This window comes from Bombus impatiens, unplaced genomic scaffold (genome assembly GCF_000188095.3).
Source record: "Bombus impatiens unplaced genomic scaffold, BIMP_2.2 scf_1666, whole genome shotgun sequence".
NCBI classification, from domain to species: Eukaryota; Metazoa; Arthropoda; class Insecta; order Hymenoptera; family Apidae; genus Bombus; species Bombus impatiens.
Window position 1 is genome coordinate 84,966 of NT_178085.1, and position 12,970 is coordinate 97,935.

General features: G+C 31.5%; 3 protein-coding genes across 4 annotated transcripts; 2 read left to right on the forward strand and 1 right to left on the reverse strand.

Annotated features, from left to right (window-relative positions):
* Positions 1 to 5: 5 nt before the first annotated feature.
* LOC100742962 lies at positions 6 to 1,657 on the forward strand. Its single transcript, XM_003494165.4, has 3 exons — positions 6 to 266; positions 489 to 698; positions 901 to 1,657. The coding sequence occupies exons 1-3, from the start codon at positions 116 to 118 to the stop codon at positions 1,290 to 1,292; spliced, it is 753 nt and encodes a 250-aa protein (XP_003494213.1). The 5' UTR covers positions 6 to 115; the 3' UTR covers positions 1,293 to 1,657.
* Positions 1,489 to 4,807, reverse strand: LOC100743084 (40S ribosomal protein S24). 2 transcript variants are annotated; one of them, XR_001102731.3, is made up of 5 exons: positions 4,652 to 4,807; positions 4,212 to 4,280; positions 3,665 to 3,988; positions 2,265 to 2,339; positions 1,489 to 1,623 (listed from the first exon to the last, which is right to left on the reverse strand). XR_001102731.3 is itself a non-coding variant. In XM_003494166.4 (4 exons), the coding sequence occupies exons 1-4, from the start codon at positions 4,652 to 4,654 to the stop codon at positions 1,621 to 1,623; spliced, it is 399 nt and encodes a 132-aa protein (XP_003494214.1). In that variant the 5' UTR covers positions 4,655 to 4,807; the 3' UTR covers positions 1,491 to 1,620. The 2 variants fall into 2 exon arrangements, 1 of the variants encoding a protein (XP_003494214.1); XM_003494166.4 differs by lacking the exon at positions 2,265 to 2,339 and having other exon boundaries at positions 1,491 to 1,623.
* Positions 4,808 to 5,289: 482 nt separating this feature from the next.
* LOC100743203 (dnaJ homolog subfamily A member 1) lies at positions 5,290 to 10,361 on the forward strand. The gene is made up of 5 exons (XM_012392807.3): positions 5,290 to 5,471; positions 7,484 to 7,669; positions 7,762 to 8,056; positions 8,138 to 8,477; positions 8,577 to 10,361. The coding sequence occupies exons 2-5, from the start codon at positions 7,538 to 7,540 to the stop codon at positions 9,004 to 9,006; spliced, it is 1,197 nt and encodes a 398-aa protein (XP_012248230.1). The 5' UTR covers positions 5,290 to 5,471; positions 7,484 to 7,537; the 3' UTR covers positions 9,007 to 10,361.
* The last annotated feature ends 2,609 nt before the right edge of the window (positions 10,362 to 12,970 follow it).

Genomic DNA, 12,970 nt, shown 5'->3' on the forward strand with positions numbered 1-12,970 from the left:
TCGATTTTGTTTCTACAACAGTCATATCGTCAGAATTGCGACAAACAAGGTCATCCAAGTTGTATAACAGTAATTGCGCCGGATTTACTTAATTCTCTATAAAATTATTACAATAATGAACATTTGTTTCCGGCAGTATATATATAAAAGCATGAACACCTACTCACAGATGTCAGTATTTTCTAAGAAGAAGATGTGTGTTCTTATTACTATTTTACTACTTGTTACTTGTGATCTATCTACATCAACTGAAATTTATAATAGAGGTGTTACAGTTTGTAAATGTAAATTTAGTGACGAAATTCTATGTGATAGACTTTTTAATAAAAAGTAACATTTTGTTTAAATACTTAAATATATTTACAAAAACTTTTATCTAAAGATTTCGTTATATAAAGTAATATTTATAAATTACTTATATATCTAGTAATACATTTTAATGCACTATCTCACAACTCAAGAGAAATAATTAACTTTTCTTATTACAGAAAATAATAGATTACAAATAGGTTCCCAAAATGCTAAATTTTTTCTGGAGATACAAGATTGGCTGTTTAAGTTGAGAAACCAAATTCACGAACGATTATTTGGATTAACAACTACGTCAGCGCCTCCTTTGACAATTGAAATATTAAACTTAGATAAATTTGAATTACAAAATGCAATAAAAAATCATGGATGGCATCTATTAAATTTATGTAAATAAAGATTATTGTGTAATACTAAGTCTATAACTTTTTTATAAATTTATGAATATTAGAGTAGAAAATTAGAATAAAAATAAACAGTAGATTAATGAAGATGAAACATAAATAATCTTTTGTTATAACGTATTAACTTCAATTATTATATCATTAATATTTCCTTAGTTTAATTCATACAAATTTTTATAAATTGTAGCCATCTTATCTTTTGATCCTAATCAAGACTGGGGATTTCGTATTGGTGACTGGTATTTTATACAAAAAGGATTTAATCAAAACGAATATGAAGACAGTCCTGATGAGTTAAATTTTCAAACACCAAGTACCAGTAAGCCAAAAGACACGACTAAAATAGAGACTGAACAGACTTTTGACTTTACAAATGATCCAGAAGTTACGGAATCATCGCAAACGACTTCATCTATAACCACGCCTGTGACGCAACAAATTGATCCGCAAACAACGATAAGAAACACTGAACAGATTGATTCTTCCGAGAGCTCATCATTAACAATGAAAGGGTTGGAAGAGAGTGAAACCGATAGCGACTTTGTTCAGAAAGGGTCTGTAGAAGTTCTTATGGGATAATATAATATTTTATGTCAACACATAACAACATCTCGTAATTTCTTTAAATCCGGCATTTTTATTAAATTGGTCATTTTTATATGAAAATACACATTGATGTTATTAGAATATGTTTGTATATCATACAATGTTCTCACAATGCTTATGGATAAAATGTTATATAAACAGTGAGGTATAATAGAAAAGGGTACTAAAATGAAATGTTTCCATCGAGAAGAGTACACTTTTATTCCATAAAATTTATCATAATTATCTGGGGCAATAAATGATTATAATAATTTTTACGTCCCTGTGGAACAAATGGTGATCTTCATGATGTCTTATGGATTTACTGTAATAAAAAAAAAAAAAATATGTCAGTAAAATGTTCAATTTCAACATTAATTAACATTACACCCCATACATGCAAAAATGTTCTACTTCTACTAGAAGCATGAATCAGAATAACAATAAATACATATTACTAGTGTAGGAGATCTTCAATATAGGATTAAGTGTTCTTATTTTACTTGGTTCTCTAATGTTTTTTATCTTGCACTTATTCTTAAATAATGATAATACAACTAATATATACATAAGATCTACTTTTTAGATATTACTGAAATATAATATGTAAGATTCTGTTAGATGTCCCTAAATTTTAAGGCAGAGAGTTAATATCAACTGTGATTGTATCAAAACTAATAATTCTATAATAAACTACAGTTAAAAATAGTTAACACATGATTGGAAAATATATGGACAATTTTTAATTCTAAATTATTCTACAAGAAATTAATAAGAATGTGGGAAGAAAATTGTTACAATACACGAAATATACAGGAATCCAATTAAACTATACTACAGGAATTCAATTAAAATTCATATTACATAAAAAAGATCACAACATAGAATATATTTAACCAAATCTAGAAAGGAAGAAATAAAGAAAACATAAAAGAAAAACTAAAACTTAGAAGTTTGCATGCTGACCATATATGAGCATCTTAATTAAGTTCCCTCTTCAGGCTTGTAGTACAAATGATGACCATTTGACTACTTCCTTCCCTAGAATGTAAATAAAAAGCGTATACCACTGAATAGCATGCAAAAATTATGTGTTTCTTCTATATATAATCAAATTATATATATTATATAATATCTTATATGTACATTTTACACATATAATAGTAAAAAATTTATTATATCCAAATTAGATAACAGTTATATTATTAATTCACAAATCCAGTTTCTCAGTATCATAATAATTTATTTTCATACCATAGAAATAATACAAAAATACATTTACATAATTTGAAACTAGTTAAAAACTATTTAATCAAATCAATACAAAACAATTTCATTGTCATACTTAATGTAAAATTAAAATACTTTATATTTTACTAAAAAACTAGATATGTGTTAATATTACTATTATCTACATTTCTTTTTCATGTTTAAAAATTGTTATGTTTACGAATGTTTTTGATTATATAGATATATAAATTATCTGCCCGGTTCAAATATTATAAAACTGCGTTGAAGAGAATGAACTCATAAATCTAATTATTAGTATGTTCTTGTAAAAAATTTGCAAATTAGTCAGAAGGTATAACTGATGAAAAATGAAAATGCATGATTAAAATCTAAATAAATATAAAATTTTTTTTATTTAATTTAATACTTAATTTTTGTTTATTATATTGCTTTTCTCAATGATTGAAATTTGTAATGATAAAATTTGTCAACCAACATTTTAATAATAATAATAAGTATTAGGTTGTCCGAAAAGTGTCTTTCTTACAGATACATCTTTTACAACAATGTATCTTTATACAAACATGAAACCTAATCTGTCAAACATTGTGATCTTTATCTTGATAGAACAAAATGGATCATGCGTAATTCGATAAAATAATATAATAATATAACGAAAAAAATAATTCGAAAAAATAATATAACGAAAAATGTTGTGCATCCATTATTTCCTTATAAAACGAAAGAAACTTTTCGAATGACTTAATATATATGTAATAATCCATTGTATATTGAAGTTCAATGGAAGTATGAATAAGAAATCTATGTAAATCAATATCATTTTGCAGCTGACAGACAAAAATTAATAAAAAAAAAATATATATATGTATTTATCAGATCCTATTAAAATATTTAAATTGAAATAAAATTACAAATAAATAATATATATACAAACGTTATCATCAAATAAATATATATCAAAAAATAAATATATATCTCCAAAATATTTTATATTATCAAAAATTTTAATAAACTAATTGAAAACCTATTAATTATATTGTGAATGTAATGACATTAAGTAAGGGTCATATTTAAAAATAATAATGAATTGAAAAATAGGTACAGTATTATCTTACCTTTTTAGATGCAGCTCCTACTTTACTCTTCTTTGTACCCCTAACCTTCTTCATTCTGTTTTTACGTTCTTTTCGCTGCTTTCTTGTCTGTTTTTGTTTTTCAAATAGTCCATGCCTAGCTAACCTGTATTTAGGTTCAAATTTTTTTGCAAAGTCCAATGTATCATAGATTAGTGCAAATCCAGTTGATTTGCCACCACCAAAATTAGTTTGGAAACCAAACACAAATACTACATCTGGCATAACTTTGTACATTTTAGCTAATTTTTCACGTATTTCTGTTTTTCGTACTGATGAATGTCCTGGATGGAATACATCCACAACCTATAGAAAAAACATTGTTTTATGAGTACAAAAAGATAGATGAATACAATATTAATTGTAATAATAATAGAAATTTCTATCTTTATTAATTATTAGTTGGTGTTGAGATAATATACGCATAAATAGCATGATACACTTTCACATGTGATATGACAGCAAAAGACAAAAATCTAAGGAAATGTTACTTCAACTAAAAATAAATAATAAATATTAATATACATACCATTTGTTTTCGGCATAATAACCGATTGCTCATGAATTTTCTGGTTCTAATCGTAACAGCACCTTCCGTCTACAATAAAGAACAATAAAGAACAATAATCCAATTTCGAGGTTATGTTTTGATTTTCATTATCTTCATTACAATTATATTGTCTTACATAAAGATATTCGAAAAGATATAAAAAACATTTAATTTCATAATTTCACTTTTGTATTTAAACAAAATATTTCTATTTACATTTCATTCTTCAGTTATAGTGTTATACCATTAATGAAGATGTCACGCTATAATAATATAAATGTTAGATATTCATAGAGGTGGTATCAATGAATTATATTTGTAAAAAACCAAGTAATTATACATCACTGATAACATTTTAAGGAAATATTCCATACTTTGTTCAACGATTAATTAATAATTTTGGGATATAAAATACATACCATTTTGCTTGATTATGGTACCGCTAGCAAGAGGACTCTTACGGAAACATGCAGCGCGATCTATAATCTATCCGACGAGACATGACTCTCGAATGTTACTAGTCAGCAGCCAATGGTTATAACCACAGCAATCAAATTTTGTTTACGTTTACTGCCTCGTTTCGTTGAACAGACTATACATATTACCAAATATACCATCGCAATTATTCTATGTAACAATACAAAATTTTTCTTTTTGTATTAACTGCATAATTAAACAAAATAATTATTTAATATGTTATACAATATTGTTAAGTATTTTAGATGATATGTAATCATTAAAAATCAGAGTAATGTAACATTGTCTTTATTTAGACTTTAAATTTTATTAAAATATCGTATATTTGGATTTTTGAATTTGTATTTTACTGTAAGCAAAATTGAAAATTTTTTAATTAAAATTTTTCTTTATTTCACTGTAATTTCAAATCACATAGAAATTGTGTAATATTAATTTGTGAATTTCTTTGTTTTAACATACATAAACTAATTATTTACTACTTTATCGATGAAGTATTGGGACAAATATTCGTGAAACTCTTAAGAAGACCGTAATTGCATTTGGCGCTGACTGCAATTCTTCGACCATCTGATTGGTTCTCTTCCGTGTAACGTCCATTACTCTCCTAGGAAGTTTCGAGAACGGGTACGGTACGGGCAGTAATATTGGTGAGAGTTCTATACGCTTACAACCGTTCGTCAAATAGTATTACGTGGAGTGAGACGAGCATTAACAGCACACGAATATTTTGCACGAGTAGCTTTCTTTCTGCTAGTACAGGTAAGACTGAACACAAATAATCGTAAGGTTCAAAATATTTTAGAAAATACGTCCAAACGGACAGAATTTTCATGGTTGAATCGTGCGATCGATTATGAACTCGCGAAATTTTCTCGAGGTAGGAATTCGCATAGCGGTAACGTGTAGAGTCAATTTATGGTATAGTATGAGAATATTGTGGAATATTGTAGCGATTTTCAGAACATTTTACTGATTCGGGAATTTAAAGTGGATGTTTGAAGGTTGAATAATAGTTGTATGCTTGTTGAAGCATATTGTATATTACGAAATACTCGTCAATAAGTTTTATCATAGTACAAGTCGTGTTCGTCCATGACTCGCACTTTAACGTTGAAAAATGGTGGATGTTCCCCTATTGCCTTACTCGTTCGTGTCAATACCAAACGTGGTTGAAGTTGCAGAGTATAATCTGTCACTTAAGACGTAATAAGTTCTAATTAGATCTACAATTTCACTTGTACCGTTGAAATTGGAAGATAACGCTAATTTTTTTTTTGCTTTGGAAAATCATTATTTTGTCCTTTATTACTCTTTTGTTACTCAATTTTTTACCGGCAGTCCAAACCTCCAGTATCTGCGTATGTATATATGCATATACATGTATGCGTTAGTAGAAGGATCTAGAAAGTGTAGTGTTCTTTGTTCGCGATACGACAAACACTGCGTTAGATTGGAACGAGGTTTTAATTTTCTTTTTTATGTCAATTAATTATATTTTATCATCTTAAAATATCATGTCGTCGCCATTTTGAAACGAAACACGCACATGGATACAATTTGCTGGACTTTTCTACGAGCGTATTAATACACTTTAAAGACTTCTCTACGTTAATTATAACATTTTTATTCAGCTTTAAGTCGATTATAAAGGTCTCTCAAGTTTTAAATAATTTTTCTTTTTCATTTTATATATATACTTCTAATTATGCTATATCGATATTAAAGTTAGAAGTATTTGAAGTTCAAGGTCATTACAAGTAATTTCCATGTTTAAAACGTGTATAACGTATATAAATATCAATAATATATTTTAGTATTTTGATCTTAAGTTATCAAACTTAACAATGTCTCAAAAACAATGAAGAAATATAAAGTTCTTTTTCTTCAACCTTTTGCGTTTATCTATACTTAATGAATTTTAATGCAAATACATAACACTACATGAGTAATGAGTTCATGGTACATGTGTCAGGGACATACGTCCCTAAATTGCATAAAGATTAGTATCTCAATTTGGTGTTTGATTTTTGTTGCTGTATTTTTTTTCATTATGCATGTGTTTAATATTTTATAAATATAATTAAACAAATAATCATCTAATAAAAAAGTATAGTTTATAACTGTGTGATACTTTTACTATACTTCATAAAACTACTGTAACAGATATTAATACAAAACTGTTTTTGATGTTTAATACATTGTAACATACATGGATTTAACTATGTTTCCATATATAAATTGACATACTATATGTGTATTTACCTGCAATTTTATTTTATTATTTTAAAATAATTTTGTTCTAAAAGAAAATTTACATTTATTGTCATGGATATAACTGGTCTGCTACATAAAATTAAGTATTTAATACGAAATACGTACATCATGCATATTAATGTGAAAGGAAAATTGTACAATAATAAATTACATATTTATGTTATTCAAGTTGAGGAATGTTTTCACACTAGAATAATCAGCCTCTAATATATATATCTAAATATATTATATGTAAATAATTAGTATACATAATGAATAATAAAATCTAATATAATATATACGGTAAACGTTATAACATTAATTTTATCAAAAGTACCTACATATTCTTAATAATTGTAAGAAGAAAACGAAAAAAACCAAAACATTATTTTGATATGTTTAATAGTTCGCGTTAAAGTAAATATCGTTAAGTGATTATAAAGATATTAAATATATAAAAACGATAGATAATTAAAATGCATAATCATAATAATATTTTCTCTTTATTTGGTCTTTAGCAGGAGCAATATAATTACAATTGAAGATCGTCCAAAGGAAATAGATCAATAAAAATGGTAAAAGAAACTACGTTTTATGATGTTTTGGGTGTGAAACCTGGATGCACACAGGAAGATTTGAAAAAGGCTTACAGAAAACTTGCCTTAAAGTACCACCCTGATAAAAATCCTAATGAAGGAGAAAAAGTTCGTATTTTTAATGTAACAATGTGCTAAAGATTTTAATTAAATGTTGTAAAACAAAAGTTTGACTATTAAATTTAATTCTCATGTTACAGTTCAAACAAATCTCACAAGCGTATGAAGTATTGTCGAATCCGGAAAAGAAGAGAATTTATGATCAAGGCGGGGAACAAGCTTTAAAAGAGGGTGGTGGAGGAGGCAATGTGTTCTCTTCGCCAATGGATATCTTTGATATGTTCTTTGGTGGAGGTTTTGGTGGAAGGGGTCGTAGGAGAGAACGCAAGGGTCAAGATGTTATACATCACTTATCCGTTTCACTAGAAGAATTGTATAAAGGAACCGTACGCAAGTTAGCTTTACAGAAAAATGTCATTTGTGATAAGTGCGAAGGTACATATTATATAGTAATATTTATTAAAGATGTTTTGAACGTGTGAAATGAAATGTTGCACATTAAAATATTTTTATCAGGTATTGGTGGGAAGAAAGGTTCTGTGGAACAATGTACAACATGTCATGGTTCTGGTATGCAAGTTCAAATACAGCAACTAGGACCTGGAATGCTACAGCATCTGCAAAGTATATGTGTAGACTGTAAAGGTCAAGGAGACCGCATTAATCCACGTGATCGCTGCAAACAATGTGGCGGCAGAAAAACCATTAGAGATAGGAAGATTTTGGAAGTTCATGTTGACCCAGGTATGGTACATAACCAGAGGATTGTTTTCGCTGGAGAAGGTGATCAGGAACCAGATTACGAGCCAGGAGATATTATGATTGTTCTTGAAGAGAAAGAACACGAGATTTTCAAGTTAGTATTTTATATAATTGTTATGTTTAACATACACATCACATTTAACAGTATCGTATCATATTTGGATTATAATGCTTATTAATTATATTATTTTAGGCGTTCGCGTCACGATTTAATTATGAGGATGCAGTTGGAGCTTGTAGAAGCTCTTTGTGGGTTTCAGAAAGTAATTCGTACTTTAGACGGGCGAGATTTAGTTATAACTTCATATCCTGGATCTGTTGTAAAACATGGAGACCTAAAGTGCATTCTGAATGAGGGAATGCCGATTTACAAAGATCCTTTCACACACGGCAGGCTTATAATTCAATTTGTAGTGAATTTCCCGAAATCTACGGATCCGTCTGTCATTTCAACACTCGAACAATGTTTACCACCAAGAGAAGAGGTTATAATTCCAGAGGGAGCAGAAGATTGTTCTCTGATGGACTTGGATCCAGATCAAGAAGTGAAGCGAAGAGAACAACGACAAGCGTATGAGGAAGATGAAGGAGGTTCTTCCGGAGTTCAATGTGCCACGAATTAATTCAATTACATCAATCTCACAATAAATATGATCATTCTTTCATTTTAAACTTTTGTCCCATTCGCTCGATTCTGAATCATATGTATTAACAGAAGGACGAAAAAATGCGGACACATAACAGTTTTTCAAGACAGATGACAAAAACCTGAGAAAAATGTTTAGATAAGTGCACGACTGTGAAACTTACACCTGCGGAATCACTATTGATTCTGGTATAAAGATCACATACACAAATACTGAATTGTATAGGAGACCTTTAAACGGTGTTGATGGTACATTTATTATCACTTTTGAATTAAACTATAAATTCTGGTGAAAGCTGGTAAACTGGTTACAAATTACTTCATCGCTTGCTGTAGAAAAGTATTTAAAGAAATGTACTTATCAGTAAGCAGAGTGATAAGGAAAATTGAATTTATTCAACATCTAATGTGACGTCGTGTAACGTTAATAACGAAAGCAAAACATAATCAAGTCCATCGTATAACGCTGAACGTTCTGATTACTTTCTGCTATTTGTGAATATCTTTCTGTTCTGTTCTGTTCTCGACTTTCATCGATACGCGCATACTGCGAATGCGAGAAGTAAAGTTAGACAGTCGAACAAAATTAGTAATCTTACCTGTATTCGTATATTCCTTGAAGTTCTTTAAATTATTAGTATTTTATTACAATACAAGCTTCTGGAATTTAAATCGATGTCTACATTAGTAATATGACGATCGTGAAAATAGTATGAAATATCGATGAACACATTTATTATAACAGAAATAAAATGTAATCTTGATCTATAGACTTCAAAATTACTTTTTTTTTCAGTGGTACATTATTCCATTACATGTAGGTAGTGTTTAATATTTGTTTATAGTCTCATATAGTGACATATGACGATATTAAAAAAAAATCTTGTTTATTCAAAATACAATTGGTGGAAAAAATGTGGTTCCTGTGTGTGTATAACTGGACTTATACCTGCGCGTATTCATTATCTGTTGTAATAAAAAATAAGATTTGTGCGTTCTAGTATTTATTTATAACCATAATACTGGAACTGAAAGTAAAAAGTATAATTTCAGTAAATGCATTCAGTAACGTTATAAAAAAGTTGCTCTTTCTAATATCATAATATATTTCGTTAAAATTGAATAATGCGCGTAAACAACTGTCCATTTTAATGATCGTACGGCTGCATTAAATTAAACACGCCTTCAATCTTCACATAATTTACTGTATACTAGGTCATGTACTCGCCCGCAATTACTATAGCGAATTAAAATAGACGCGTATTATAATCTTATTTATTATAGATAAATTGGTGATTGATTAGTACGATTTTCAATCGTGTCAAATAAATTGGAAAAAGTATAATGTCAAATATGTCAAAACAAAGAAAGGTGTTTAAAATTCGACCTCTGATCCCTCATGTGCATGTTATATTTCAATTTTCTTCACAATCAACACATACATATGTATGTGTATATATACATATACTTTTAAGAAAATTATTTTCCTAAATTTTCAGTTTTAGTTTAGTTTAGTTAAGTGTCGGCACTTACGAAAGATTTATTATGCACGTATAAATTTAAACGGAATACGCATGCGAGTATATTAAATAGTGGCATTAGTAGGAGTAACAATGTTAACGTGCCTTTGAGTTACGTAGAATAGCCTAACGATGGCGATATAATCGCGGCGAGGGTCGATGTTTTTGTAACGTGCGTATACGAGTGCCCGAAAGCCAGACGTCGGAGATGCCGCAAAGGTTTCTGGGTATGCGGAGGGAGCCATATTTTTCCAATATCAGTTACGCGAAAACAGCGTACGCATAAGATCTGCAAAATGGAATTTCGTTCGATGGTTGGTGTCGAAGAAGTGTTTCACGAAAGAAAGTGATTACGAGATAGAGAACGAGGGATCAGTGCGAGAAAGCGAAGTAACTGTGCTAGTCAGAATATAATAAGCGTGCGTTTCCACGCGATCAAGAAGTGAGGTTCGGTGAAAACGATGAGCGCGGCCCGCGCAGGTGTTCGAGTCGAGAAGAGGGTTAGTTAACTTAACCCGAGTTCGTAACCGCGACTGGTGGTAGTGGTGGTAGTACTAGTGGTGGTGGTGGAGGCAGTGGTGGTGGTGGTGGTGGTGCTACTGCTGCTGTGACGATGACACAGCGTCATAACACGACGTACGTCCGTCCGTGCGATTTAACGCGAATTGTTACGGCAATATAAAGTGTTTTTTGTACCGAGAGTGCATTCGCGCCATTACCGATCGAGTGAGTCGTGGCTCGGTCACTATTAACCTTTACGTATTCAGTGTCGAAGAAAATGGCTTTCTTCTTTAGTGTGTGAACGAAGATTCAGAGTAGCGTATTTTTTTTTAGTGACAGTGGCTCGTAATGACATAATCGAATAATATTTCGTTATTTCTCGGTTGAGAAGTGCGTACATGTGAAACGGAGTAATCAGAATTGCGACCGCGAATAACGCGACGGGACCGTGGCAATGACACAACGACCTCAACGACCTGACTTTCTTACATAGTTCAATTTTTCTTGTTTAGAAGTGTGGCATTCTTTTTCACCAAAGTTTACTTAAACGTTACTCGTTGGCATCTGCAACGTTGACAAAAGTCTCTGACTCGTAACGTCGTTTTTTCGGTGTAACCTAGTACACGCGTTACAAATAACAGTGTGTTGAAGAGTCTAGGTTAGTTGAATGCTTGGCCCCATTGTGTTGTTTCGACGCGACTGAATCGGTGAACGAGACAAATGAGAGAGCCGTCGCTTTGTAAATCGACCTTGTAAATGACAGCAGAAGCGTAATTTCCTAATAAACAATGTTATCCGCTTGCTCTACATCGAACCGGTATAGGGAATGACAATTTCAAAGGAATTGTTTTCTTCCCACTGCAGATGTCATAGGATTTATTTAACGAAACACGATTTACTTATCCATTGTAAGTAATTATTCGATTTTGAGTTGTTCTTTCGTAAAAGAAATCTATTGACCCGCATAAGCATACAATCGAAAGAAAGTGAAATAACGTTCTTATTATCGGAGCAATCAAGTTTTCAAAACAAAAACATATTAACTAAATGGAAGATGTCGACTCGTCTTATTATTTTCTTGTAACATGTGATCGTCGGATAAGGAGAATAACACTGACGTAATTTTACTGTGATCTCCGACGCATTAAAATCACGAACAACCAACGAAACCAGTATCATGGTAGAGTGCACCGATCGTAAGAGAGAGGTTAGACGGACATTGACCGGTGAATAGCGCGTGTCTGTGATCCGACGGATGCTCTCCAATTTCAAAATCTTGGCACCGTTAATACGAGTCTGTAATTAGAAACAAGGAAAGTGTTTGTGAACGTGCATGTGATTTAAAAATTGGCGAAGAAATTAAGAATCGAGCGAACGAAGAACAATCGGTGAAACTATCCATTTGGTATGCCGTGCGCGGTAAAGCCAAGGATGTCGAAGAACGAGAACGTGGATGACAGGTGTGAGATTGTAATGATCGGTGAGCGTGCGTGGCCAAGAGGAACGACCGAAAGAACGCGGTGGATTTCGGTGGTGGGAAACGCGTGATCATTCCCGTTTATGGAGGATGCAGCAGAACCTGGAGGTGTCTCCACGTAGGCGTGCTACCTGCGTTCCAGTGATGTCGGTGTCGGGGTTACTTGCAGCGCTGCTGGACCTGGACCATGGCCGGCAAGCCTGAGCAGCCGTCCACGCACCCTGCTCTCCCGAATCACGGTCATCATCATCATCATAATCGACAACAGCAGCAACAACAGCAACAACAGCAGCAGCAGCAGCAGCAACCACAGCAGCAACAGCAAGAGCAACAGCATCCGCAGCACGCACAGGGGATTCAACAAAATAGCGTTCTAGTCTACGTATCGGGGGAGAATTTTGCGTACGCGACGGCGGTCGGTCAGAATGCCGCCGCCGCTGCTG

Excerpts from the sequence above, each read along its gene's own strand:
- LOC100742962 (XM_003494165.4), top strand. The coding sequence starts at position 116 with ATGAACATTTGTTTCCGGCAGTATATATATAAAAGCATGAACACCTAC. Across the intron at positions 267-488 it reads AACTGAAATTTATAATAGAG|AAAATAATAGATTACAAATA; the intron begins GTGTTACAGTTT and ends TTCTTATTACAG. Across the intron at positions 699-900 it reads ATGGCATCTATTAAATTTAT|CCATCTTATCTTTTGATCCT; the intron begins GTAAATAAAGAT and ends TATAAATTGTAG.
- LOC100743084 (XM_003494166.4), bottom strand. Across the intron at positions 3,989-4,211 it reads TATTATGCCGAAAACAAATG|GTTGTGGATGTATTCCATCC; the intron begins GTATGTATATTA and ends TTTTTTCTATAG.
- LOC100743203 (XM_012392807.3), top strand. The coding sequence starts at position 7,538 with ATGGTAAAAGAAACTACGTTTTATGATGTTTTGGGTGTGAAACCTGGA. Across the intron at positions 8,057-8,137 it reads CATTTGTGATAAGTGCGAAG|GTATTGGTGGGAAGAAAGGT; the intron begins GTACATATTATA and ends TATTTTTATCAG. Across the intron at positions 8,478-8,576 it reads AAAGAACACGAGATTTTCAA|GCGTTCGCGTCACGATTTAA; the intron begins GTTAGTATTTTA and ends ATATTATTTTAG.